Source organism: Cyrtonyx montezumae, unplaced genomic scaffold, assembly GCF_038088225.1.
Source record: "Cyrtonyx montezumae isolate F1298 unplaced genomic scaffold, pur_monq_1.0 scaffold_5, whole genome shotgun sequence".
NCBI lineage: Eukaryota > Metazoa > Chordata > Aves > Galliformes > Odontophoridae > Cyrtonyx > Cyrtonyx montezumae.
Window position 1 is genome coordinate 22591643 of NW_027072056.1, and position 26661 is coordinate 22618303.

At 44.8% G+C, this 26661-nt stretch overlaps 3 protein-coding genes across 3 annotated transcripts in view; 2 read left to right on the forward strand and 1 right to left on the reverse strand.

The window, feature by feature from the left end:
• Positions 1-26661, forward strand: part of SERP1 (stress associated endoplasmic reticulum protein 1) — a 312396-nt gene that overhangs the window by 209648 nt on the left and 76087 nt on the right. The window lies entirely within an intron of this gene.
• The window catches only part of MED12L (mediator complex subunit 12L), a 99446-nt gene that overhangs the window by 67007 nt on the left and 5778 nt on the right, over positions 1-26661 (reverse strand). The window contains exons 5-15 of the mRNA XM_065748257.1: positions 24186-24355; positions 23348-23458; positions 22681-22950; positions 20668-20817; positions 20113-20212; positions 18962-19098; positions 13607-13738; positions 12485-12611; positions 10221-10435; positions 9060-9164; positions 7909-8085 (exon numbers count right to left, since the gene is read on the reverse strand). Coding sequence (XP_065604329.1) covers positions 7909-8085; positions 9060-9164; positions 10221-10435; positions 12485-12611; positions 13607-13738; positions 18962-19098; positions 20113-20212; positions 20668-20817; positions 22681-22950; positions 23348-23458; positions 24186-24355 — 1694 coding nt within the window. The remainder of the gene's footprint in view (positions 1-7908; positions 8086-9059; positions 9165-10220; positions 10436-12484; positions 12612-13606; positions 13739-18961; positions 19099-20112; positions 20213-20667; positions 20818-22680; positions 22951-23347; positions 23459-24185; positions 24356-26661) is intronic.
• On the forward strand, positions 3695-6470 carry GPR171 (G protein-coupled receptor 171). The gene is made up of 2 exons (XM_065748296.1): positions 3695-3899; positions 5184-6470. Exon 2 carries the CDS (start codon positions 5230-5232, stop codon positions 6211-6213), a length of 984 nt encoding a protein of 327 aa, XP_065604368.1. The 5' UTR covers positions 3695-3899; positions 5184-5229; the 3' UTR covers positions 6214-6470.

A 26661-nucleotide genomic window follows, 5' to 3' on the forward strand; every position in this document is an offset into this window, starting at 1 on the left:
AAAGGATTATATATATATATATATATATACACACATACATGTATACATATATATATATATACACATGTATACACACATATATATGTATACATGTATATAAACAGACATATACACACACGTATATATACATATATATATATACATAGCGATCAAATCCTCAAACATCTGCACTAAGCCTGAAAAAAAAAAAACACGATTAAATTTACAAAGATATTTTGGCTTCCTTAGGCAGCGTTTTACACATTTAGAGAATTAAACAACGTGACTATTGATCACACTAAGGCATCAGGAGGTCAGACAACTTCTAAGATGCAATGTTCAGTGTAAGAAAATGCTTACAGAGGGATCCTGCCATGCACTGGTAAGCACTGTGCCACAGTGCTCAGCTATGAGCAATAACGTAACATGGAGTGCACCAAACACCTGCATGCTCATTGTTGCTGCAGGAGGTCAGGACAGCCAGGAGCTGCCTAGGAACTGGGAGATCATATATTTACATCCAGAAAGAAGGACCTGTTGGCTCTCCTGTGCTTTTGGCACTATGGTAAAACACTTCTCTATGTACAGAAGTAACAGCTGAAACACCAACATTCTTCATGCAACTGTAATCTTACTTTCAGTGATACTTTTCAGTGCAGCCTTTTTTGTTTTGTTTTTTTTAAATGTTCATAAAGGGAAACTGCACCAATTCATAAAGCACCCACAAAAGCTGTCATGAAACGACTCTGGAAGCTCTCATTTTGCATAACAAAAAAGTTACAGGAGCAGAAATAGTATGTGTTACCTTTCTGCCACTGCATGTCACTTTAATCCAAACAGATAATGTCTCAGGTGAACCACTTGTTTAAGTGTGCAATGTTTCTAAGTTTTCCAAGGTTGTGGGCAACACCTCTGGGTCTGACATCACCGATCCACATAACAGCACTCCACCACCACCCACAACCGTGAGCTCCCCGACCCACAGTGAGGAGAATCTTCACAGGCTCTTCCCTTCAAGCAACAGAAATAATCTGCAATGGATGGGAATTTTGCTTTCTGGAGGACTTTGTGTAATTGATGGCAAAAGCATTTGGTTCCTTATGCAACACGGATTTTATTTGCCTACATAAACCTAAAGAACTGTGTCTCTGAAAGTACAGTGGCATACAGTGATGAAATCCATGTCTGCAACACAAATTTGTATAACCTTATTACTTTACAAGCTTTGAAAAAAATCTTCTGATACTGAAGAATTGTCTCTGTATCCTAACAATTCACTGACACTGCAATGACAAAAGTCTACATACAAGAACTCAGGTGAAAGTATGTGGACTCCACACAGAGTCTGAAAAGCAACACTGAATTCCAAGCTCTTGATGGGTTGCAACTAAAACAAAAACAATATTACTCCCTTGATTAACTTCACTAATAAGAAAATGTTTTGATACCTCTGACCCTATGGCAGCCTGGTTCGCAGGGAGCCACAGGTCTCATGTAACTCCATTATCTAACCAAGTTTCTGCTCCACGTCGTCAGCCCTGCTCTTAACTTTGCTATGTAAAGCAGGATGGAAAGGTGTGAGGCTGATCTCTTTCCTGCACTGTTAAATTAACTCTGTGACACTTCCCAGCACACCATGTCCCAGATAACCCTGGTCACCTCCTCAGACATCCAAGTCTTGTGGTCCCACTGGGAAGCAGCTCTTGCCTTGCCCTTCCACTACCTGGAAGAACTTCCCTAAAATTGTTGCAGTGAAATTTATGAGTAACCAAGACCAAGCCAGGTTCCCATTTGAGAGGTCAAACCTAGCAAATAGAAATCCTTCCTCCAAATTGTACTTCAGGAGAAGAAGTTCATTACACAACCTGTTCAACATACAGCAAATCCTGGCTGTGCTGAAACCAGCAGTAAGGCTCATAGAGTTTAATTGTGCAAGATCCCATCCCAAAAAATGATCAATTTCTATTGCAAACAGTAAGAACACGTCACCAGAGAGGGGCTGATGACACTTTCAGGTACATAGTGGACCCCTCGGTCACAGCCAGCAGATGCAGCACGGGCCACCTTGTACCTGCCAGCCCTGAGCTGTGGGACAGGAAGGAAGGGCGAGTGCCCCTGAGCCAACACCCGCACACCTATTCCCCAGTCTCACCCCAATAAATGAGCCTGTGACTATCCTTATGAGCTTATCTAACAACCACCATTTCAGAGTACATTCATAAAGCTCTGTTTAACCAACTGAAACTAAATCCTGGTACCTGACAGAAGGCTCAGAGGGAGCTGCTCACTGTGTGCACTGCCTTCACAATGAGGAAGGCTCACTCTGCAGCTCACACCATGCTGCAGCCAACAGTGCAGGACCCCATGGAAGGGGCTGGGGACACACACACCACGGGGCAGATCTCCCCCTGTGTGTGGAAATAGAAATACCAGCAATTCTTTTCTTCATCTGCAATAGCTATTGCTGCTCAGAACTCCTAACAACCCGGTGCCAAGGACATTTTTCACTTACAATGCAGGCATATAATAATGGGATAAAAATTCATCTGCCAATGAAAGCCATGAAAATCCTCAGAAGCATACGATGGCTGTGCCTGTTTGCATGTTCCTGGGCACAGAGCATGCAGCTCGGGCAAAGGATGGGATGGACACAGCACAGATTGCTCCCCAGGGGTGTGCCCCTGCGCTCACACTCGTGACCGTGCACAGGAAGAGATGGAAAATCCCTCAGGACTGCTTTGCATTGTCTGCTCATCGCTGTGCCTTGAAACAACTCCGACTGCTTTTCTGAATTGAGAAGTTGAAAGAAAATGAACTGTTTGCAAGTGACTTTTGGGGGGTTTTCTTCTGCCTGCCATCATGTAAATGACTGAAAATCACAACAAAACCAGAGCTTCCCCTCTATTGTGCGTGGTCGTAAGTTCTGCAGTAGCACACATCTGTCTGGCTTGCACAGCTGCAGGCGCACAAAGCTCCCAAACCCTGAGCAGCACAGAGCGAGGCCCAGCACAGCCCCACAAGCACAGAATACAACACAGGTCCCACCAGACCCTCCTCTGAGGGGCACATGGTGAAGGAGCCCTGAAGCAGCTGCAGGGGGGCAGAAAGCAGAGGCAGCACCTCCCCAGGAGCCAGCCTCTGTCCATTCCACTCTGCACGATCGAGCTGGCCTGCATGGGAGACGCGCACAAGAACTGACCAAATCCTGCATTTCAAGATAAAAAGCAAGCAGTGCCATGCAGGTCAGCCTTGCACGATGAGCACAACAGCAAAATGTCAGACCATGTTGAACGAAGGAGCATTCCAGATTAAGAAGCTTTGCAAACATCTCAACAAATATGGTCTGAACTTTCAGCTTATGACTAAACCTAAAACCAGACATTCTTAACTTGCTTTTTCACACAGCTCTGGTGCGTAGTCTGTAAATTCCTGTCTATTCTCAGCTACCAGGGTGCTAACAAGTCGGGTTTCAGCACTGCTGCTTTGACAGTGCCTGGCAAACACCTACAAGTTTCAAACCCCCAGGTCACACGTTGTTGCCCCAGCCACACCAGCAGTCCCTGACAGGCTCTCCCATCCCTGTGCTGTGCTCAGCACCTGTGCACGGTGCAGCCTCAGCACCCCCCTGCTTGCCCTGCAGAAAGGGAACAACCGTGGCACTGGTGGGCAGCTCCATGAGCACTCCCATCCTGCTCTCACCTCTTTGGGTACCTTCCACGTGCCTTGGCTGCTTGGATGCTGGTTTTAATTGCGTCAGTCAGCGCATTTAAAAACCACAGACATGTTTAAAAAAAAAAAAAAAACAGCAGAGGCAGCAAGGGGAAAACATTAACCCGCTCTTGCACTACGAGGAAACATGCTGAGAGACTCTGAATGCTAACAGACTGCTGCTCCGGACTGCTCAGAGGGCTGTAAAACAGGTACGTGCTGTCAGTCTTTGTCTGATCCCCTCTGCCTAAGCCCGTGTAAACCCAAGGCTTGAAGCCCACCCGTGCAGAGCACAGGCACAGCAGCCCCGGGTGCCCAGCAGGACAGGGCAGGGCAGGGCAGCCTGCAGGCAGCACCCAGCACAGCCACATGTCAGGGCCGAGCACTGCAGCTCTGTGCAGGGGACAGCAGCCCCGGGCCGGGCAGCACTGCCTGCACACAACCACATTGTGAGCGGGTACATGTCCTCAGGACAGCAGAGGCCACCAAGAAAGGCAATGCCAAAAAACAAACCTCTTTTTTTCCCCCCCCTCCCCCCCCATTTTAAGCCACTCTTTGAGGATCTGCAGTCAGTGGTATTTACTGAAACACAAATTATGTTCATCATGCAATTTACAGCAGAATTTAAATTTGCAAATGCAGCACTTTACTTGTGTATTGAACAACTATAATCATACAGTGACATACAAACTGAAGAAGTTTTAGGCTATTTGAGACATCGAGGTGTCCTCATTCCAAGAAACTGTGGTGCATCTCCTGCCCAGATGACACTGCTGCAGTCCGTCAGTGCAGGAAACAAAAAAAGGCGGTTGTTGAGCAGCAGATTTACTTAAAATAACACAATTTCTACTTTTCTTTCCTATAATTTTCAGTGAAGCCTAAAAACAAGGCAAACAAAGGTATCTGACATCTGCTTTTTCCAAAACATGCCTTTTTTTCAAGGCTTCATCTGAGCATGCAATTCATTTATCCTCTGTTCAGGAGGAAAGAGAGACAGCAAAAATGTAGAGCCGCTAAGAACTGGCTGGCCATGCAGCTGACACACTGCAGGCTGCTTGGGCAGCACACTCACGTTGAACCTGCCAGCATACTTCCCTAAAGTGACATTGCTACAAACATTACCCCTTGTTTTTAAATGCAGTTTCCACTGTTCTGAAGTGACAAAGTTTTCTTGTGACCATTCTTAACCAGACACTTAATCTTCAGCACTTTCAAAGCTTTTCCGGGTTTGTTTTCTTCTGAATGCAGCGTGCAATCTGAGAGACTGCTCCTGTGAGAACACCTCTAAGAAGTCTATATGCTTTCAAGAACAAATCCTGTGCATTCCCAAACATTTCTGACATGGGAACAAAGCTCACTCAAACAGTCGTGAAGCAGCATGAGAAAAACACATATTTCTTCCTGATTGCATCCGCTGATGAAATGACTCAAAATTCTCAGAGAACAAATGTTGCTCAGGAAAAGTAGATCTCTTCTTGTGTTTTTTTTTCCCATAGGTTCCTGATCTCTTCTGCCAGCAAAGCCAAAGAGCAGAAGTTTACAATGTCAAACAATGCTTCACAGTGCCACATCAGAACAGAACTGGAACCTTTCACCTATTTTTACTACTTGATTTTTCTTATGGGTTTTCTGGGGAGCTGTTTTGCACTGTGGGCGTTCACACAAAAAGGTCAAAAGCAGAAGTGTATGAGCATCTACTTAACCAACCTCTTAACAGCAGACTTCTTGCTGACTTTGGCATTGCCAGTAAAGATAATTGTTGACCTAGGTGTTGCTCCCTGGAAACTGAGAATATTCCACTGCCAAGTGACAGCCTGCTTCATCTACCTGAACATGTATTTATCAATTATATTTCTGGGGTTTGTAAGCATGGATCGTTACCTTCAGCTAATGCACAGCTGTAAGATCTATCGCATCCAAGAGCCCGGATTTGCCAAGATTTTGTCTGCAGTTGTATGGATGATGGTTCTCCTTATAACAGTGCCTAACATGGCTATTCCAATAAGAACCATCGAAGAAAGACCTGATGCGAAGTGCATCGATTTCAAAACAAAGTTTGGGAGAGACTGGCACGTGTTCACTAACTTCATGTGCACAGCAATATTCCTGAATTTCTCAGCCGTGATACTGATTTCCAATTTCCTTGTTGTCAGACATCTCTACCGAAACAAATACAGTGAGGGTTACACAAACGTGAAGCAGGCCCTGGTCAGCATACTGCTGCTAACAGCAGCCTACCTGCTGTGCTTCCTTCCGTACCACGTCGTTCGTATCCCCTACACTCTGAGCCAGAGCGACACCATAACCAACTGCTCTCTGAAGCAAACTCTCTTTCAAGCAAAAGAATCCACCTTGCTCTTCGCGGTATCGAACCTCTGCTTCGACCCAATTCTGTATTATCGTCTTTCCAACGTATTCAGACTGAAAGTTACTGAGACTTTCAAGGCATCCAAAGAGGAAAAGGTTCCCACAGATGAAGAGGCGCAGCACAGCAGGGAGCAGAGGGTGCAGACATACCAGTTCTAACCTACGTGGAATGTGCGTGCAAATACATAACCCGAACAGCAGTTGTGTAAACGGAAACACAGCTACTACCATCAACAATGCTACCCCTGCGTGGAAGAGGAACAGACTGCATCACAACCCAAGCTGTGGAGGGCCTGAAAAAGCAAAGCACTTTTTAGAAGTACTGTGATGTGTCAGCGACAGCCTGTGAACAGTCAGCAGGAACTCGCAATCAAACTCGTTGAGAGAGACCCAAATATACATTCTTAGTATTTATGGTAAACACGACCCTCCCTAAGTAAAATATTGTATTATTTCTAGATTAAACGACTTGGTGGAACAAAGTGAAGATTTTTTCTCAAATAGCAGTTCACTCATCACCTGCAAAGCTTTTCACACACACAATTAACCCGAAAGCATTTAAAAGGGCATTACTTAATTTAGAAAGCAATTGTACGCTGCACTGATGAAAAACTATTGTATCTGCTTACACCTCACCCGTAATTCTCATAAATAAACCCTCTGCTCTTGTCAAGTTCCACTGTCCTCCCTCGATGCCACTTCTGAACTTGGAAACAACTCGCAGTATGTGACTACAGGAAATACAAGGGAATGTTAAAATAAAGAGGAAGCAGAAATAGTCTCTGTGTTCTCTTTGCTTGTATTTATAAAAATGTATAAGGCAGTAACTAAGTCTACACTTAAGTATATATATAATTTTTTTCTTTACAAACACTTCAAAAAATAAAGCATTTATAGAATAGACAATAAAGTAAAACATCAATTTGCACAGCACAGGCAAAGTCAAACTGCCCAGACCAAGCCCATCTGACCAAAAATATTATAGAAGCAAAAACAACTTACATGATTTAAAATACAAATCAAACTTCAAGCAAGCATTCAAAACTGGCCTGAAAAGAAACAGCTCATTCGATATTCTCAGGAAAACAGTCATGTAGTAATTCAGAAAGAAATTAAAGCAAGGAGGATGGCAGTTACCACATTGCATGCTCAGCTGACACTTCCTGTACTGGAAGGACTCAGCACTGCTTAAAAATTATCACTGTTGTTTCAAAACAAAACCAAAACTTGAGTAGACACACAGCACTTCCCAGCCCGCTCAGTACTGGGGCCCTTCGTCCAGCAGCAAACATGTAATATCATTAAATTAATAAATACAAATTTAAAAATCAATCAGATGAGGGTTTGGGATCTGGAATGTTACTGACGAAGCTTTCTGCAGCTCCCAAGAGACAAACAGAATAACAGAAGCAGACAAAAATCCGTACTACAAACAAGAGGAAGTGGGAGGAAGGAAATAGCACTATTCCATCCATCACACTTCAGAAGTGCTTCTTTCAGATACTGCAGTATTCCTCCATCCGTACAACTACTGCATCAGATTTTCTATTTAGCAGAATCTCCCTGAACCCTGGAATATGGCATTTGCAGTGTAGATCTTTCTTCCCTACTAAGTTAGAACAAATCATTCTGGCTCAGGCGCTTTTCCAACCAACGCATCACCCTTTGGTAAGATGAAGCTGCCTGCAGGTCACACTGCAGCCATCCTGCAGCACACAGTGGGTGCCCGCAGCAGGAGCCCTCGAACACAGCCGGCTCTGCTCCCTGCACACAGTGAACTCCCCATCTTTTAAGTGCTTGTATTTGCCATCACAGCAGCCAAAACCACCCCGTGCCCAAGCAGAATTCACTCACCAGAGGTATAGGGAAATGCGTTGCGTATTGCAAATGACGAAGGAGGTCATAGTTGGATGGAAAAATCACTTCTCTGAGTCTTTCCCTCTTGACTGACTTCTCACTGGCAAATGAAATTCTTCTGTCTAAAGAAGAGTTCATGTTCTCACAGGACTCGCCAGGCATCGGAGAAAAGATCTACGTCATGTAAAACAAATGTTTAAGATAAGTGTAACCTCTAACTTTTGAGATTCAACAATTCCAGAGATAAGATGACTTTATCGGTATCCGAGTTTTTTTCATAGACAGAACAAGGGCAATGATCACCCAGCCTAAAACGTAAGCAGCTACACGTCATATTTCTACATGTAACTTGTTATCAGACAGGTTTTAAACTAGCAGTGTTGTGTCAGGGAAGAAAAAAACAAAACTTTACAGTTCAGAGCAATTTCCACACGTGAGCAGTTGGGACACAGAAACTGCAATGAGATCATTCAGTGATGGGGGAATACAATGAGAAGGGAGAAGCTGGAGGTGAGGAAGGACAAGAGGCACTGCAGGCAGGCATGGTATGCTGGAATATATGGAAACTATGGATGCTATATATGAAAACCATCACTACGGCAAATGCCAGGCACAGACAGAGGTCTAGTATCTGGCAAGTGGCTCTGCACCAGCTTGTCTGAGCACAGGGTCCATGAGAAGCAGAACGGGATGAAAGGAAGAAATTAGGAATCCAACAGTAATCCAGAATCCAGCTAACCACTATGAAAAACAGACTTGGAAGACAGAGCAAAGACAGAACACTAATTTCAAAAGCAAATGGTATCAATTTGGTGCCCTCAATGTTAAATAAGCAGGTAAATCTACATACTTACGCATAACTGGACCACATAGCACTCTGAATATGCTGGGGGGCAGAGGGAAGGGGCGGAGCATCAGTGTGCATTTGTGTGCACACGGACAAAAAGGGGACACATAGAAAAGCAGTGTGTTGTCACACAGTGCAGATGCACAGAACAGAGGTGATGCACTGCAGAACATGGCAGGCACTGGGTCAGTCAACACCAGCTGTTGGTGGAAGCAGCAAGGCAGCATGAGGGGCACAGACACGACAGCAGGCAGCACACACAGGCACCGAAGGCATGCAGAAAGCCAAAAGTTAAACCTACTGGAAATTCCGAACCAAAATCTGCCTTAAAGTCACCCTTGTCTACATCATCAAAGATACTAGTGGGTCCTGAGTCAGTGCCCATGTGCTCCATAATACTATGATCCTAACAATTATCAGAGAGAAAAAGAAGCATCAGTCACATTGTATTGTTGAGCTATTTAACCAGCCCCAGGCAAACTCAAGCATTTCACATACTTAAGAAATGAGAAAAAAGTAGTGATGGTCAGAAGCTTTCATATACTGACTTTTAATTCACAAAAGTACTTCTCAAGCCTAACTCCATAAAACAGTAGAAGAAAGAAGGAGGTGAAGGGGGAAACATAGGTTTACAGCATATCCCCTCACACAGTTCTGCTCCCAGGGACACCTACAGAACAGGACTCCTGCACTTGCTGCAGGGTACTTGATATTTTGTTGGGTCATGAAAGGCAACTTGTGGACAGCCTCTACATCCTAGGGCGAGTTTGGCCCTGAGACCTACATAAGAGATGCATAAAAGGAATGGTAAGTAAAGATGGGAGAAGCTCTAGCTGGCCACCAGCTCCACAGTCACTGTGCTGCAGCACAAGGAGCTGTGTCTCACTGTAAACTCCAAACGTGGCCTATGCTTCAGCTTCAAGTTGCCTTCATTTTTCAATCAGTATAGCAAAGATTAAGAAATGTTCATCTGATGGAAGGCTGGGGGTTGCACACAAACTGTGCAAGGTGAAGGATCTGCTTTATGATCCGTTTTTGTATGGATACCTGTGAGCACAGTGAGCTCCTGACCCCTGCAAGCAGCTGAGCAGGCTGTGTGTCCGCACTGAGCACTGTGCCTTCCTCAAGGCTCACCACTGCCTCCTCCTGCCTAAAGCTGTCCTTACTCCTCAGTAGGGTTTACCGGCAAGGCAGAAGCCTACGATATTCCTTTTAGTTTGTTCTTAGTTGTTTAGCTCTGCAGAAGACTGGCAGCTCAGTATATTTGCACCAAAACTGCCATACTTAAGTTGCACACAAAAACAAAGCCAAAGGATCACTTCGGGTCTTCTCACAGATAGAAATACATACAAAGATTAACAGTAAGTTAAAAAGAGAAGTCGTATCTGAAATACTCTTTGGTGAAAATCCACATTTTGTGAAATCAAGTACTGAACGTGGGAGAAAAAACGTGAAGCATTACCTCCATTTTCACATCATGGTCCTTTGAATAATGCTCATCCACAGTTTCCCCATTTGGTGAACGTGGTCTCGTAGCTGCAGTGATTGACAAGTCCCCACGTGATATCAAAGTGCACATGTACGCATCGTGGGAGAAAACATCATGTCGAGTGAATTCAGAAAACAGCAGCACCAAATTCACAAACTCTGTCTTCTCGTGGTCACTGTTTGGGTCAGCTGTCCAAAAATCAAAATAAACAGGACTGTAATTCCAACAGAAATACCTGGTTCCTATCCACCCAGCATCCAAACCCCAGCAAGTACACGTTCATGTTCATGCAAGGCTGAGAGGCCTGATAAAAATGGCTTGGTTATCAGGGACAGATTCATCTTTGTCTCCATTTCCCAGCTCGTGGCACACCAGCACTGGTTTTGCTTTGCTGTCAGCTGAAGGCACACACACAGCTCCATGCCTGCTGTAGTTGACCACATATCAACAGCTAAGGGCAATGTTCCAGAGGTTCAAAGACAAATTAAATAAACTGATAGATAAAATGAGGGAGGTGGAAAGAGGGCAAGGGCATTCCCTGTGTGCAGAAAAATAGTTTACTGTGAAGCCCTGGATTATAACAGGCAACTCGGTCCTTTTCCTCCAAAACTCTATTACTAGGGTAACTTTCACACTGTCTTTTCTGCAGTGTTTTTATATTTTTAATAGGAAAGCTTTTCAAGGATTTTCAAGGAATTCATTCTGTGTACTCATGTTATCCAGTAAGTCTGATCACAAACATCAGGAAAGAGCATATTAAGATTTGCCTGCTATTCTGCCAATGAAATGAAAAGCAAATTAAAAAAAATGCATAGTGTTCAAATTCTCATATGTCATAGCTATATTTAATTTGACTTGTTCTGTAACAAAGTTTGCAAGAATACAGTTAACAGAAAACAGCTGCATGCCACAATTGTACCTGGCAACAAATCCTCCAGCTGCAGAACCACCAAATCCAAATCAACATACACTTAAAAGGCAGTTATGCAGTACAAGTTCAAATTAATTCAATACATAACATTTTCTACTTAGAATTTCCATTTGTTGTCAATGTAGAAGGCAATTTACAGATAAGCAGTTGGAACCACTTCAGTGTTTCCCCCACAGAAAACAGAGACATTCTCTTAATTCCCACCCTAACACACTTTCTTCTCCTATTTCTGAAACTCCTATCTCCCTGCAGCTCAGAAATTGCAACACTGAGCCCACAGATACAGCAGTTCTGACTGGAACTTCTCTCTGCAGCCCCCCCTCACCCTGAGCTGCCCTCTGAGCCGTGGGGACCAGCACTGTGCAGACAGGCACAACGAGGAGCATCACAAAAGCACACACTGAGCAGTCTGCCTGCATCCCAAGTGCAGCAGTCACGTGCTTTTCAGGCTTGGAGACACGGAGGCTTAAGCTCCATAAAAGCAGTATTGCTCAACAAAAATAGTTATGTCATCAAAAATTCCAAGCAGATAAAACATTCCTCAGCTCTCCCCCCCACCCTGACTCACGGAGACGCCCAAGTGAGGAAGGATAATACCACATCTGAAACAAGGAAATCAGAATCTCAGCTCTAAATAACACAGATAGTTTGGATGGTTTAGAAAAACTTGGGTCACCACAGAAATAGAGCAGCACCAACGCTCCAAAGTCTGCAACAACTTTGTAAGATGTTTCTCCTTTTTCAGATGCTGAGAGCTCTCACCATGTTTCAAAACACTTAATATCTGCTTCAGTGTAAGGGTACCAGGAAAAAAAGCATACTCACTTGTAGAGCGAAAGATTTTAGAAGCATGAGCTACAACAACAGATGGCTTTATTACAACAATGCATTTCTTAGAGCCACCTACAATGGACAAAGACCCTTTGATTTGGTCCACCTATCTGTCAGCTAACAGCTTGTGACTTCACTGCTCGTGTGCAGTATTCAAGACTGTCACTTTCAACATGGACTTGTCAAAAAGGTGAGCATGCGATGTTGGCTACGCATACTATGCAAGTATTTCTTGTATGGTCTAAACAGAAATAAGTATTGCTTCTTCAATTTTCCTTTGTGATAGAAATAAGAGAAAAACAGATCGCAAAGGTCTTACAACAAGGTAGGGAATTTCAAAAGTAAGCATGTAAGAGAACAGAAGAAAGAAGAGGTCAGCAGAGAAACTGAAACACCTGCCACAGCCAGAGGCAGCACCAGCACTCGTGGAGCGCAGCGGCTGTGTCTGGCCTGCTCAGGATGAGTGAATACTCACACAGTGAGGGAGCCTGTGTGTCCAGAAACCTCAGCAGGACGTTCTGGAAAACAGGAAGACTGGAACTTGTCAAGGAGGCTGAAGACAGAGATTCCTTTTCATCTAGGACTTCAGATTCACCACATCTCTGCAGAGTTAAATAGAAGTGTATCTATGCACAGAGACGTACAGTACTCCAAAACATACATGTGAGTCAACTCTGGTGTGATAGTTTCCCATCTCTTCGTGAAACCCAGTCTTGATCTCAAATGACTTTCCCATACCCAGTTTAGTAATTTCTGAAGTGTTTTATTTGACCGCTTTGCATGACTTACTGAGAAGGGGTGGCCCTTACATGCTCTACCTGCAATGATGTGCTTCCACATAAAAGCAAAAAAATAAAGATCCAGAACTTCCAAGACCAAAGCAGAGGCAAAAAGTAACTGCTCCCACTTGTGTTCACGACAACACAGTACCAGCCAGGGCCAACATCTCCACCTGGAGCAGGCCTGGGGCAGCAGCAGCACAGCCAGTGCTCTGTGTGCATCCCGCAGCACGGAGCTGAGTGCCCTGGGGATGAGGAGAGCTGCTGGCTCCTGCAGGGTGGAGCGTGGTCATTTACCACTGCACACATAAGTCATCATCAATGATGTCATACAGCGTTTTGCTCTCCAGTGCAATGTTTTCATTTCTCCTAAAAAATAAGGCAGTTCTACAGAACGTGAGATACAAACCACACCCCAGTTTGGCCTCAAAATAAATCCTGAGTTTGGAGCTGCCCCAGAGCCCTCCAAGCAGCAGCACAGATCCACGCTGAGCTGCACAGAGCTCCCTCACTGCAGCAGCCCAGCGTGCAGGTGAGCAGCTCACGGACACGAGGGGCTCCCAGACACCACCCAAACAAACAGACACCAAGGCAGTAATGTAAACCACCCTCAGCCGGGCTGTAAGTAGAAGACCTTTTCATTGTAAGTTTATCCAGACTATAAAAAAATGTAAATTGATGGCAAAATCTCCAGTACTACAAGTGCAATCAACTTTACTTTGTTTTGCAAAGGGCAGACATTAAGCCAGTCTTTCCTTAGAAATATCCTTGCTTCTTTAGGCACACTGTTCACGCTGTCCCAGAGAGACAGGACTTACTTCTGCTTCGATTTCTGCTTGCCTCTTCTCCAGGAGTTTGGCCACCACCATGGCTCGGTGCTTCCCAGACCGCTTGCAGCTCACAGCCCACTCACACAGCAGCATCACCACGGCCTCGTCGCTGGGGGCTGCCTGTGCAGAACAGAGACAGAACGGCATCTCACGTATATGGCCAGCAGGCTTTGATTCTGAGCAAGGGCTTTCTGATGGATGGAGAAAGAAAACAGGTTTTGTTCTTTACCACTAGTGGATGCACAGGGGTGTTTCATTCATAGTATTTTCTAATTAAATATAATCTGGAAGTAAAAGAGGAAAATCTCTATTATCACACGGCTGACGATCAAATCTAAACTGTCCTGTAACATAATGTTGCTTCACAAAGAAAAAAATAGGAAAAGCATATCCACAAAGCCTCTCAACTACAACCACAGAGTTCATGACTTCTTTGCACAAATTCTTCCAAGCCTCCTCCACCTGTTTCCAGACCACCACCTGTACCCCACCAACACATACACACACAGAAACCAAACCCTGACACAACTGCTGAAGGAGTGAGGATCCAATAACCAAAGTCAGAGAACTCCCAAACAGAGCGCTCAGCTTTGCCCCTGAGCTGTGCATGCCTAACAGACACAGGCATGGACAATCCTGAGTTTGCAAGAGCTATGCTATGCAGAACTCTGATATCTACTGAGTCTTTTTATCTAAACTGTTTCAGTGACCACCTGCATTTTGAGGTGTTTTTTTCTGATGGCAGCACCTCGTGATTTCCCCTTCTAATGCTGACAGCATTTACTTAACTAAGCACGCCAAGAACGCAAGCCAGCAATACCTCTAAAAATAATGAGGTTCTGGATTTATCTAATTTGGGATTTTGTAGCCACAGATGTGCCAGCCCCTAGTGCAGACCACACTTCAGAGGGCTCAAGCTACTGCCTGGAAAAGCAACACTAAGATCATGCTTTCACCCTTAACATTTCAGGAGGAAATGGATGGGTCCGAGTACTGCCCAGTGCCCATGTTCTGCAGAGCACGGGCAGAGCCAGCCAGGGGAACACGGCCCCTTCTTCAGCTCCAAACCTCACGTCCTGGTGAGAGGAAACGCTGCATCAGATGGGAACTGAACACAGCTGGTGGCACCCCGTCCTGTGAGGCTTCACCACGTCTGGGTTCCTCATGCACAACCTGCTGCCCAAGAGAGCTCTGCACGAGGGGGCTTGGACATTAGTTGTATTCGGCCCTCAGCGGCCACAAACATCAGTGCCTGGGAACCAAACCCACAGCTTTCAGGCACGGAAGTTGTGTGGTCAAAACCATCCCACTTGAACCCGTTGCTCAGCCACTGGGGCTGACCTAGCTGCAACACAAGGCAGCTGTCACCTTCCGAAAGCCATCAGCCGCTCAGAGAAAACCAGAAGTGCCACACTGCTCGTAAACAGAGCAGAAGTGAAGAACAAGAACAGAGTTCTTGGGTTTTTTTCAGTTAAAAAAAATAGAAAAGAAACACAAGTAGTAATGCTTAATACTTTCAGTACCTTCCTGTGTTACTGTTTCTGGTATACTTGGAGATAGGAAGGCAGAAGTAGTATTAAAACTGCTTTGTAGAACTCAGAGCTCTTTTCCCACTGATCCTTGCTTTTATTATTAACTCTGCGCTGCTACAAGTCTGAACAAGTCTGGCTTCTACTCCAGCTAAAGCAACTGCTGACGAGTGAAGAGCAGGCTGCACCACCTCCTTTGGGGCAGAGCAGGGAGCATCCACTGACCAACACAAACCTCTACCCAAGAGCTCGTGCCCGTGCTGCTTTGGCAGCCACATGCACAGCTCCCAGGGCAGCAGCCACCGCTCTGAGGCTGTCCAATGCAAAAGGACAGAACAAGCTGAGGGATCCCACCGAGGTCTCTGACAGTTGTTTAACTCACTGAATTTATTCCTCTGTCCAGAGGAGTCCTGCACTGACTCCCTTTCGAACTGAGATGAGCAGGAACGTTATGCTGAATTTTCTGAAATGGGAAAGGGAGACAATACCTGCCCAGCCACACTTCAGGCAGCAGAACTAATGCTGCCTGCATTATTTAAACTACTGCAAGAATGCTCCAAGTAGTCTCTATTTTCTGTGTTGATGAGCACAGACTTTGCTTCCTCAGACAACTCCATGCATTTTACTTTGCACATCTCGTTTCTCCTCCCATCCCAGCAAACTCAGGCAGCAGCAAACTGCTGGATTCCTGCTGTCCCCAGCCCAGCAGCACCACAGCCCTCTGTTCCCACAGACACAGGGGTGCATTTTTGTTCCGTTTCCAGCAAAGTGATCTCAGAAAGACAAATATTAACTCCCAGCATCTGTTACAAAGCCTTCCGTGAGAACCAAGCTGAAAAACATAATTTCACTCTGAAGCAAAAAACCACTCAGCATTCTAAGAATTGAGCTGGGCTACAATGACAACGTGAGGCACAAGCCCTGAGCACACATTCTGGGACCTGAACTTAGAAAACAATCCAAGTACACAAATATCTAGGAAGGTTCAGGATTTTCCATAGTGATGTCAAGAAATTCAACTTCATTTCTCAAAAATCGAGTGCTTTCTCTTTTCATCCATTGCCTATTGCACAACAGCTAAAAAACATCACTATGGAGTGTCATTCACCAGTACCCCTCCCTCTGCTTATGTGTGCTTCAAGCTGTCCTGCATTTTCCTACCCAGGAGACCTGCATTACACAGCCCAGACAACTGCTGCTGCCCAAGGATGCCCCAGGCTTGGTCAGAGCGTGGCTTCACCACCTCAGCTTCTCAGCAGCTTCACCGCACGACCTCTGTGACACGCAGCACGTCGCTCACAGCCAGAGCTTTGCTCAGTGCCTGCTATTCGCTCAGTGTCCAGCCACAGCTCAGCCCCTCACTCCACTCTTTTCTCCATTTTGCTCTCCTGTCACCATCAGCATTCTCGAGTCCTGTCCTGCCCCGTAACACCTCTGCACAACCCACGGGTGCAGCCAGCCTGCCCTCCTGTCCACCCCAGGCCTGCTGTAACACTCAGAAGTCAGCAGTTACACGTTGCCATCATTCTGCAGGAGCCAGCAGTGCTCACAGAAGCAGCAGCCCGAGCACACTGCTGTGGTTTAGCTGCTCTTGGCACCCCAGCACGTGGCAGCGGGGCCACTTCCCTCCCTCCACTCCAGTGCTCAGAGCCCATTTGTACACCACACACCCTTTGTACTCTTCACATTTTGCAACCCAACAGGAAGAAATGAACAGGAAACCAGCTCCAAATACGTTCCTGTGTATTCACGTCACAACAGAGAGCAGCAACAGCTGTCCTTCAGATGATTATGTCAGGAGGCAGGAGTCCAGAGAGCACATCTCATCCACAGAACAGCAGTCTCTGCACGGGTCACCACCTGAAAGCAGCACGTATGTGACCTCTGAAATTGTGACATTTTCTGCCCAGAAAAAAACAGCCTAAATTTGTTAAATGGGAAGGAAGTAGGTTTAAAAAAAAAAAAAACCAACACAGCATTTCATGTAGGAATGCATTGTACTCTAGTGTGCAGCACAGCCCAGAGGGAGGGATGCAGCCACAGGCCTCACTCTGCCATGGGTAAGAGGCTGCAGCTGCACCAGGGAACATGAACAAAACCGCAGCAGTTCAGGCACCAAGGTACAGTGTGAGTTCTGTAAGCCAGGTACTCAGCAGCACCAGGCAGCCTCTGGCTGCCAGAAGTTAACCTTGGGGCAACCCACACACTCCAGGGGGCACCTGAAGCTGCAGACAATGTGAGTGCTTAATCTCACACCCCAACAAACCAGCGAAGTACCTCAAACATTCAGAGTTGTCTTCTCTCAGAAAATAAACCAAAAATCTTATCTGCTTTCCCTACGACCTCCTACAACTCTTCTGCAAACATGGAGACATCACCAATTCTGTATGATCATGCTTTATTCCAACTCAGCATCCTTTGCCTCAGAGGGGGTTGTTACATCATTAGAAGACCAGCTGTAAATTAACCAGACAGACGCTCATAAAGGTGTTTGGTACCAGAGCTTCGAGTGGGCTGCTCAGGAGCCAGAGCAGGCGTGTTTTCAAGGCAACCCAACATCAGGTCATAAAGTAGCAGAAGAAAGGGCTAATAACAGCCAGCAACTGACAGCAAGAACAGAACAGAGCAACTCCTGCACTCTTAGAACACGCATTACCAATACAGCACTTCAAAACATGAAGAAACACTTTGGAAATAGACTGCAGCTGAAGTTAGAAAAGCCTTCAGAAATGCAGAAAGTAAGAAGGAAAGAGACACAGGAACAGAACACATGTGACCATGGCATGAAATGACAAAGGGATTAAAGACTCAAAGCAGAAACCATACAAATTATCCCTCCTTCCATGGAAGTGTGGAAAAAAAGCCTGAGCAGGCTAGGATTTTATTTCAGCTACACAATAAAAATTATGATAAAATGTGTGTTATTAGAGAAGCTAAGATTGCAACGTGGACATGCAGTGATTTCACAACTACATGACATGCAAAATGCTGCCATGTACTGTGTAACTCTAAGGACAGTTACAGCTTTGAGTTTGACCACAGGGGATTAAAACTGAAGAACTGTGGAACCTCCATGTCCAAGCAAGGCCTGGCCCAGGACTGATGACCCAAAGTGCTATCAGCACTGCTAGACTGAGTCAGCCAGATTTTCTCCCCCCTAGTCGTACAGTGCACCTGAAGCACAAAGCCAACCCTGGCTTGTCTTCCACACCGACCAACCAGTTCTGAGGTCCACATGCAGAGCTGCTTCACACATGTATCTGGCCAGAAATATTTCCAAAGAGATCCTATCTCCCTGCCTCCAACATATTGTGTTTGTTTATCTCAGCAGTCATTACAACACTGATTAATAATTATCATGCAACGTTTCCATGCAACAGAGAGTCTCAAATTATGAATACCAATCTCTAAGAGCACATCGTCACAAACAAAAAATGGGTTTATAAATTTACAAAGTGTTTTATTTAATAAGTAAATATTTAAATATTTAGAAAAAAATAGAAGTACAGAACTTTAAATGCATTAAAATATTCTAAAAGCTATTAATTTCCAACTTTCTGCACTAGATGTAAAAGGAGCGGATATTTTATTTAATTCATGGCAGTGCCCAAGAGACAATTCACTGAAGAGTTGCATTATAATAGCAAAGAGCTGCTTACTTCTAATAAAGGAAATTTTGAATGGTAAATAAGAAAAACACTGTGAAAACAAAGCTTTTGTAACAAATTCACACATATGCACATACAGTTCTCACAAATAAGAATAAAACCCTCTGTCTACAGATTAGGCAGTGAGAAGAGAGTACAGCTGTTACCTCTTGGTTTTCTTTATTCTGATTTGCCCAGAAAATCTTATGATAAAGTGTCTCCATTGAATTGCTGGAATCTGATCTATCAAAACAATGTCGATCCAACACTTCTAAGGTGTGCAAAACTCGACTGATGGTCACACCTAGGTACAGGAGGCAGAGGAGGGAAAGAAAAGTGTAAATAAGACAACGCTGTGGGATTTCAGGCAGTACTGGACACATCAGTTAACAGCAGCAGGAGAGCAGAAGATCACGTGGGTCAGCAATGCAGTGATCATCCACTTGCCATCACACAATACATTTCCCCCTGACTGCAGGGAGGGCTGAGTCTCTACTGCTGGCAGGTTTACTTGTAACCATTTATGTTACTGCCATCCTCTAGTAGAGAAGGAAACTGACACACCGGACTCCTATTGGCTTAAATCACAACAGCACTTTCAGTTGCAGAAGGCAAGTCTGAGCTGCAGCACCAAAATGAAGTTCATGGACCCTCAAAGCTTCTGTAAGAATGACCACCAACACATTCAAGCTGGAAGTCCTCCCCCCATTCCTAACACAAGGAGGGATGGTAACATCTGTTGATCAACACATGAGCACGTTGAACAAACAAACAAAAACCCAGACACTGAGGATGACCGCACACAGCCAGTAGCCCAAATGCCCATGAGGACTTCACTTGATGTTTACTTTGTTGTGAGGTGGCTGTTCAGACTCTCCATTGTCTGACTGCTACATACTTACTTATTTTTGCCATGGAAAAGAAAGTTCAAGTACTAACTCAGAAGAGTAACTGGGTATTTTCTGACTTGTATGCCTTACATACAAATATTTACTCTGTCTTACTTACCCCTACCTAAGCTGAAAATGAACTATTCCACACACGTTTCTCACTGAGGCATCCAGCAACCCCTGGAGCCAGATGTACCTGAGTCCATACCTGAATTCTTAGCTTCTACCCAACTCTTTCATGTTAATGTTATATCACTAGTCCAAGAACTGAGGTGTAGGCAGAGAATGGCTGGTTGGCTGTTACATTACCTCCACCCATTAAATCTATTACTACAATGAGTCACAGTGCATCAGGTTTATACTCAAAGAAAAGGAACAGATGCTAACCCTAAGACTCCCAACACTTATTTCATAGTGTCTTGCCTTACCTGCAGTTGACTCTTGGCACTTATCAAAAGACCACCGCACCTCCACAGCACGACCTCTTTGTTTTATCTGCTGTTCTACTTCATAAATCTTTGCCCGAACCTGTAAATAAGGAAGTTACTAATTAGCTAGCAGTAAGAAGTCTCAATTTTCATTTCAGGCTTCTGACAGGTTTCTTAGTAGGAGCAAGGTATCTCACAATGTTCGACAACATCCCCTGTATTTGGTAACAACAAACTAAAGCATGTTCGGCTCAAATGCTTTTATCTGCAAGTATCTTCTTGTACAATATGGTATGATACACTTTCTCTTACTTGCTATTTTACATCTTAAAGTAATTTCTGTTTAATAACTGAAAACATCTTAATACAAGTAATACTACTGATACTTTCACAAAAATCAGTATCTACCTGACACACAAAGTCATCAAAAACCTGCACAATGCTAGTCTTAAAAGCTGGACTACATTAATAACTGCACCTCCAGCTGCAGCCTTGAACACAGTCACTTCTTGGTGTAAAACAGATCTTACTAATCTGAACATTAAAAAAGTTTACCTGCTGATTAAACATTGAATTTCCACCTGGCATAGGTAAACTAGATGGAGCAACTTGAAGTAAATCCAGGGGTGAGCCAGGATTGATGTTCTTGCTTTCATTTGTGGAATAATTCCATACCAAGGCACTTGGGCAACAAAGAGTTATAGTCTGCAAGCAATAGTACAAAACACAAATAGTGTGATAGACAAGACCATCAATACCAACAAAAAGAGCTAGAATCACTTTGGCCAATTACAGAGAAAGAAACAAAAGACAAGCCTATAGTAATTGAGTTTCTTTGGTGTGTATGTTATTTTCCTCCCTCATTATTAAAAATTGTACTTAAATATAAGCACTCTCAAATCCCTTTTCTATTGCTTTTATAATGCCACCAAAGAACACTGAAGGCTAATCCCTTTTAGACCCTCTCCATGAAATGTGAATGAGTCTTAGAAAAAAGCAAGTGGCTTTGGTGTTCAGCTTTCAGAAAGAAGCTACATATGAGGAATTAAAATTTAAGATACTACAATGAACACTTCTGCCAAGATTCTAAAACACGAGTCACTGAAATACACCAGAAACTTACTCCAAAAGAAGGATGTTGCATTAACAGGCTTCAAAAGAGTCCTTTTACCACCAGATACCTGTTACTCTGCAGCATCTAGAGCTGTGCAGAACAAAAGCAGAAAGCTTTGGTGCTTTGAGGTCAGACCTTAAATATTATCTGAAGTGATGGAAGTTGCTTCGTATTTTGGATTTTTATCTTTGAAGCTGCTGCAAAACTTGTTGAGGAGTTCTCCCAGTCCAAATCTGGATTACAAAGCAATAGTTTAGCAAAAAGAAAAATGCTTTTTTAAAAATCTGGAGAGCTTGTCTCCATCAGGGCCATCCTATGAACCTGCTTGGCAGTGCAGGAAAAAGGGGTAGGAAAAAACACAAAGAGCACACGCACAAGGAGGAAAAAAAGAAATAGCACAGGAAGAACAGAAAGAGTATCTCCTGTGCTGCTATCAGAAGAAAGCTGTAAAGCTGCCAAAGGGTATGCCTGCATACGTCCAGCAGACAAATGCTGACATTCCTGTGACAGATCCACGTGCAACAGGTAAAGTTACAGCATGCCTAGAGCCAGGCAGGACACAGCTGCCTGCAGGCACATGCACACAGTGAGGGACAGAGATGCTGAGCTCTTCCACTCACACTTTTCAGATAGCATCGGCTCAGCCCTTCCCGTGCAGCTCAGCTGCCTCCAGGCTCCAACCTCCCCTGTGAGGCAGCAGCAGCCCCTGGCAGGGAGCTGCCCCTCACTGGAGGAGCGATTCAAAACCAACTGGAGGTGGTCCTGGACAGCCTGCCCTGGCTGACCTTGCCTAAGCAAAGGGGTTAGCTACCTGATCTCAAGAGGCCCCTGCCCACTTCACCACGCATTCTGTGACTTTGTGGTCCCGTGATCATCAGCACACTCCTGGCATGCTCTTTAGAAACCTGCCACCAGACAATAAGTGCAAGTAAATAGTTTCTTCTGAAAACTGCAGGTTGGGAAGGCAATAAAATTTTCTGTATCTTTGCTAAAACCAGAACCAGGCACCCAGGACAACCTGGAGGAAGCAAGGAAACCCCCGAAGTCCAGGGCTTGAAGGAGTCAGCAAGGCATTGCCTTCAGTTCAGCAGGGACAGATGGGGGCTGGCAGGAACAAGCAAGTTCACTGGCGATGAAAACGCTGCGCAGAGCATTACTGCGGCCAGAAACACTCCACCAGAGGAAAGGATTGCCCACTCCTGCGGCAGAGCTGCTCCCTCGTGTGGCAGACAGACACACTCAGCACCGCTACCCCGTGATGCTTCTACCTACACTCCTCAGGCAATGGTTAAGATTCCCCCTCCTGCTCCCTCCACTCAGTCCCCTCATTCACCCGATGCAGCTGCACTTCAAGCCACAACCAGTGCGCCTTGTCAGACCCAGAAACATGCAGTTTTCCAATACACCCAACAGTTGTAGCCTCAAAAACAACGAGCAACCAAGCACTCCCCTACCTGCAGCATACAGCTCAGTCCGTACAGCAGCGGACGGTGCTGAGGGCAGGAGAGGAAATCGGAGCAGCTGAGCTGCACGGGGCTCAGCACCGGGCCGGGCGCAGTCGGACTCGGCGCTGCCAAAGGAGGGTTACTCGGTGCCATCATCACATGAGGAGGATGTGCAGCTGCAAGGCTCGGGCCATCGCCCAGCAGCAGCGACAGGCGCCTGGTGCAGAAGTAGGCAAGGCGGCGGGACAGGTAAGCTGACTGAACAAACTCTTCTGAATACTGAAATTACAAAAAAAAAAAAAACATTATTCGCCAGACTGCCTCCTTCACACCTTCATTTTAAGTTATCTAATGCTCAACACGCAGAAACTGCAAGAGATGACAAAAGAATATCTAACAAATCCATACTCTTGTCCCTTAAAAATTACATCTGTCCCACCGGACCAGTTGCAGAACAGGAATCGTCCTACCAGCTTTACCTAAGGAGGATTATAAGGCACAAATTGTGTAATGGTACCTATATATTTCAAATATGCACCATGCAATACATTTCCCTAAATACCTTAAGTAAAAAAGCTTATGCTTACTTTAACCCCACAGATACTAGAATCATTTAACATGTGAGTCACGCTTACACTGACTGTGTAAATTACACAGCTTAAAATCACACGTGTACCTGCAACATCAGTGGCAGCAGCAGCTTAAGAAGGTCATCATCAGTAGGTCTGATTTTTTCCAGAACATCCAGTATCCATGTCAAATACTCGTGTCTCTCAAGCATTCCTTCCTTAAAGGATTTTAAATAACACATCACTTGTTAACTGGGAGCACTAAGAAAGAAAGTGCGTAATTGCAAGTTTTATTTCATTTCTGACTCTCATTGCCCACAGCAGCTGCCAGGACTCTCATACACCACTCCTCTGACCATCATCATGGCAGCCCCACGGACAGAGGGCCGTGAGCAGGGCTCAGCATTATTTCTGTTCAAGGAGAAAAGCAGCACTCATCCCTGGAGGCTTCAGCCATCAGCATCACTGTTCAAGCTCAGATGACACTGAGTCAACAGTATCCATCAGAACTTCTTCTTACACAAAGGCACAACCTCTCAGATGAAGGCTGTGGGGCTGAGGACCCCAGGAGTCCCAGCTCCTGGGCCTGCACAGAGCACAAAGGTGGGCATGGGCTAAAATGTGGAACTCAGCAACCAGGTCACCACTCTAGCAGCCAGGGCTTCGTGCTCCATAGCAACGAGAGCCTGGCTCACAATTGTTAAACACACCCTTAGAAGATGGGATAATACAGGAAGAAAGAGAATAATTGAGAACATGACTGTAAGAACACTCAAGCACACCAAGCAAACGAAAGTGTTTTCAGCTAGCAAATCTCTAAAATGAATTAGCATTTAAAATTTATTCTAGTTTTACAGCACAAATTACCAGTAACGTGCAACTTTCTGAGAATGATGACACAAAAAAAAAAAAAAAACCAGACCCATTCACTTCCTGCGTTATTACCTGAAACATATAAAAAGACAATTTTTCATTGTATTCCCACTGCTTCAAGGCCTGCTCCATCTCTTGAGGCATCACTACAGAGCTGCTGCCTTGGCTGGAAGTCACATGATAGAACTCTGCAACCTTTGCCAGCTGCTCTCGAAGGTATCTGGTTATAATTTGAGTCCATTCTACAAAATAAGTTTACAATTAGAACACTTCAGATGATAAAAGGTTTCTGTCACAGTGAAAATTAAAAAAAAAAAAGTACGTCAAAAAAAAAGTTTCTCAAAAATATTAACACAGAGTTGCATAATGCAGCACCTATTAATTATTGTGATTAACAGGTTCTTTACATGCCTCCCCTGCACACTGCTCTCAAAGCACACGTACTGACAAGTGTACAAGCAGCCTGCTAGCTCAGCCTGATGCAAAAGCACACAGACAAGCAACGCCTTTAGGGAATTGCCTGTCTCTTTCATCAGAGTTCAGCCTTCAGACCCTCAATAGCTTTGAAACAGACAAATATACTTCAGTACTTCCTTCCATCTGGAATTTATTTCCCTCTTCTCTCTCACTTCAAACTCAGACAAAAAAAACCACAGGACTCGTGCAGGACTTTGCACAAGCAATAGGGTATAACATTGCTCTTTCTACAATCACTCTGAAACTGACAACTCCTCTGATTTTGACTCTGATGTGAATGCACAAATTCAGAGGCAACTTCTCAGGTCAGCCTGAGCAGCACAGTGCAGAGACCTGCAAGTAAAACTCATGAGCTTTCCTTTATGGCAGATAAGTCAGGGGGTGCTGTTCATCAAAGACACAAACCCAAAAGCTACCAGCTTCTCTCTACCCTTCAGCAGCCATTTCATATTTAGGATAACTGAGAGAAGTTAGTGAAAAGAGCAAACTTGCATGATCACATATATATAGCTTTGGGAAAACCAGAACGGTAAGGAAGGCACTCTCTGAACAGAGTAACTGCTACAATTGAAGATCTGTTAATATCTCACAAACATCTGATGAAGCAGCACACAGCCTGCATGCAGCACATTTTAGAAGATCTCTTTTATAACTGCATAATGCAATTATTTTGACAACCCAAACCTGCTTACTGTCAGTTATGGGAACTCTGACACAACTCAGACACCGCTGTGTTGACTACCCAGCTTTGATCTCAGCTACTGCTTGCTCTCTTTTTATTTCCCTTTGGATTTGTAATTGGCAGTTCTGTCAACATATATAGAATAGATATTAAATGCTTTCCTATCCAAATCTAAAATTTCCGTATGAAGTTAGAGGGTTTTCGTGTTTTCATATACCTATTTAGCTACATTACTTCACTCACTCACTTATGGAGGAACACCACATCACACTTGTTTTCACGTCAAAGTATGAAAGAAAAATTCCTGCAAAGCAATTACCAAGACCTCTGTGCTGCTGAGTTAGGAATATCACAACACAACAACCTTTCTGCTCCCTGGAGCACAGATCTAAAGCTTTTGGGGGAATGTCAAACAACAACACACATTGAGTTACTTCCCCAAAGACTCCAAACAACCTAACCTGGCTTGCAGGGCATGGTAGAGGCTTGCACACAGACCCCCAGACCAAGTCCTTCACAAAGAGAAGCAGCACCTGGAGCCACTGAGCTGTCTGCCCCGCCAGGCAGTGCTGCTCAGCTGCAGGCACATACCCGCAGCACCACAAAGCCTCAGTGACTCCCACTGACTGCCTCCATCCGAGAACAGGGCACGGCCTGAAGCAAGCACGGGACCAGGGAAGCTACAGAGATGGACATGCACGAGAAAGCCTGTCAGTACTGCAGCCACCCCACACAGCCAAGCTTGTATCCCACAAGGATAACGGATTCAGCAGAAAACACACCACAAGGACTCCACTCTCCCAGTTCTAAAGCAAGAAAGGTGAAGGAAAAAAGGAGGTCTGTTTCTGTGTCTCTTGGTACAAAGCCCCACGTGAAGGGCAGAAGCTGAGAGCAGGAAAGACGGTGTCACCCAGTCCTGCTAGGCTGTTCCAAAATCACTCCACTGAGATGCCATTTGCCCCATGTCAGTGGGAGCAGCAGCACAAGGGGAGCAGGGAACTATGCTAATCCCCCACCAAAACCACAGTGACCTCACTGCAGAAGGTAACCGCAGCAGAGCAGCCTGGTTCACTGCACCCATGGAGGCACAACCTGACACAACGTTCTGGGCAGCTGTTCTGGTGCAGCGTGGAGCAGTCACAGACTCTGCCTCCCCCCTTCCTCTCCATCACCAGACTAATTGTTAAAAATAATTTCAAAACTATAGCAAAGAATAAACCCAAAATGTTTGCTAGAAGATATTTTGGGGGCTTTAGAAACTCAAAGTGAAAATGAGTGTTACAAGCCTAAAAACAAAAAACAAAGCAAAGCAATAGAAAGAACAGAATGAGTTGGCAGAAAGATGTAGACATTTCTCACAGCAGCACAGAGATGCTGCAAAACAGCATC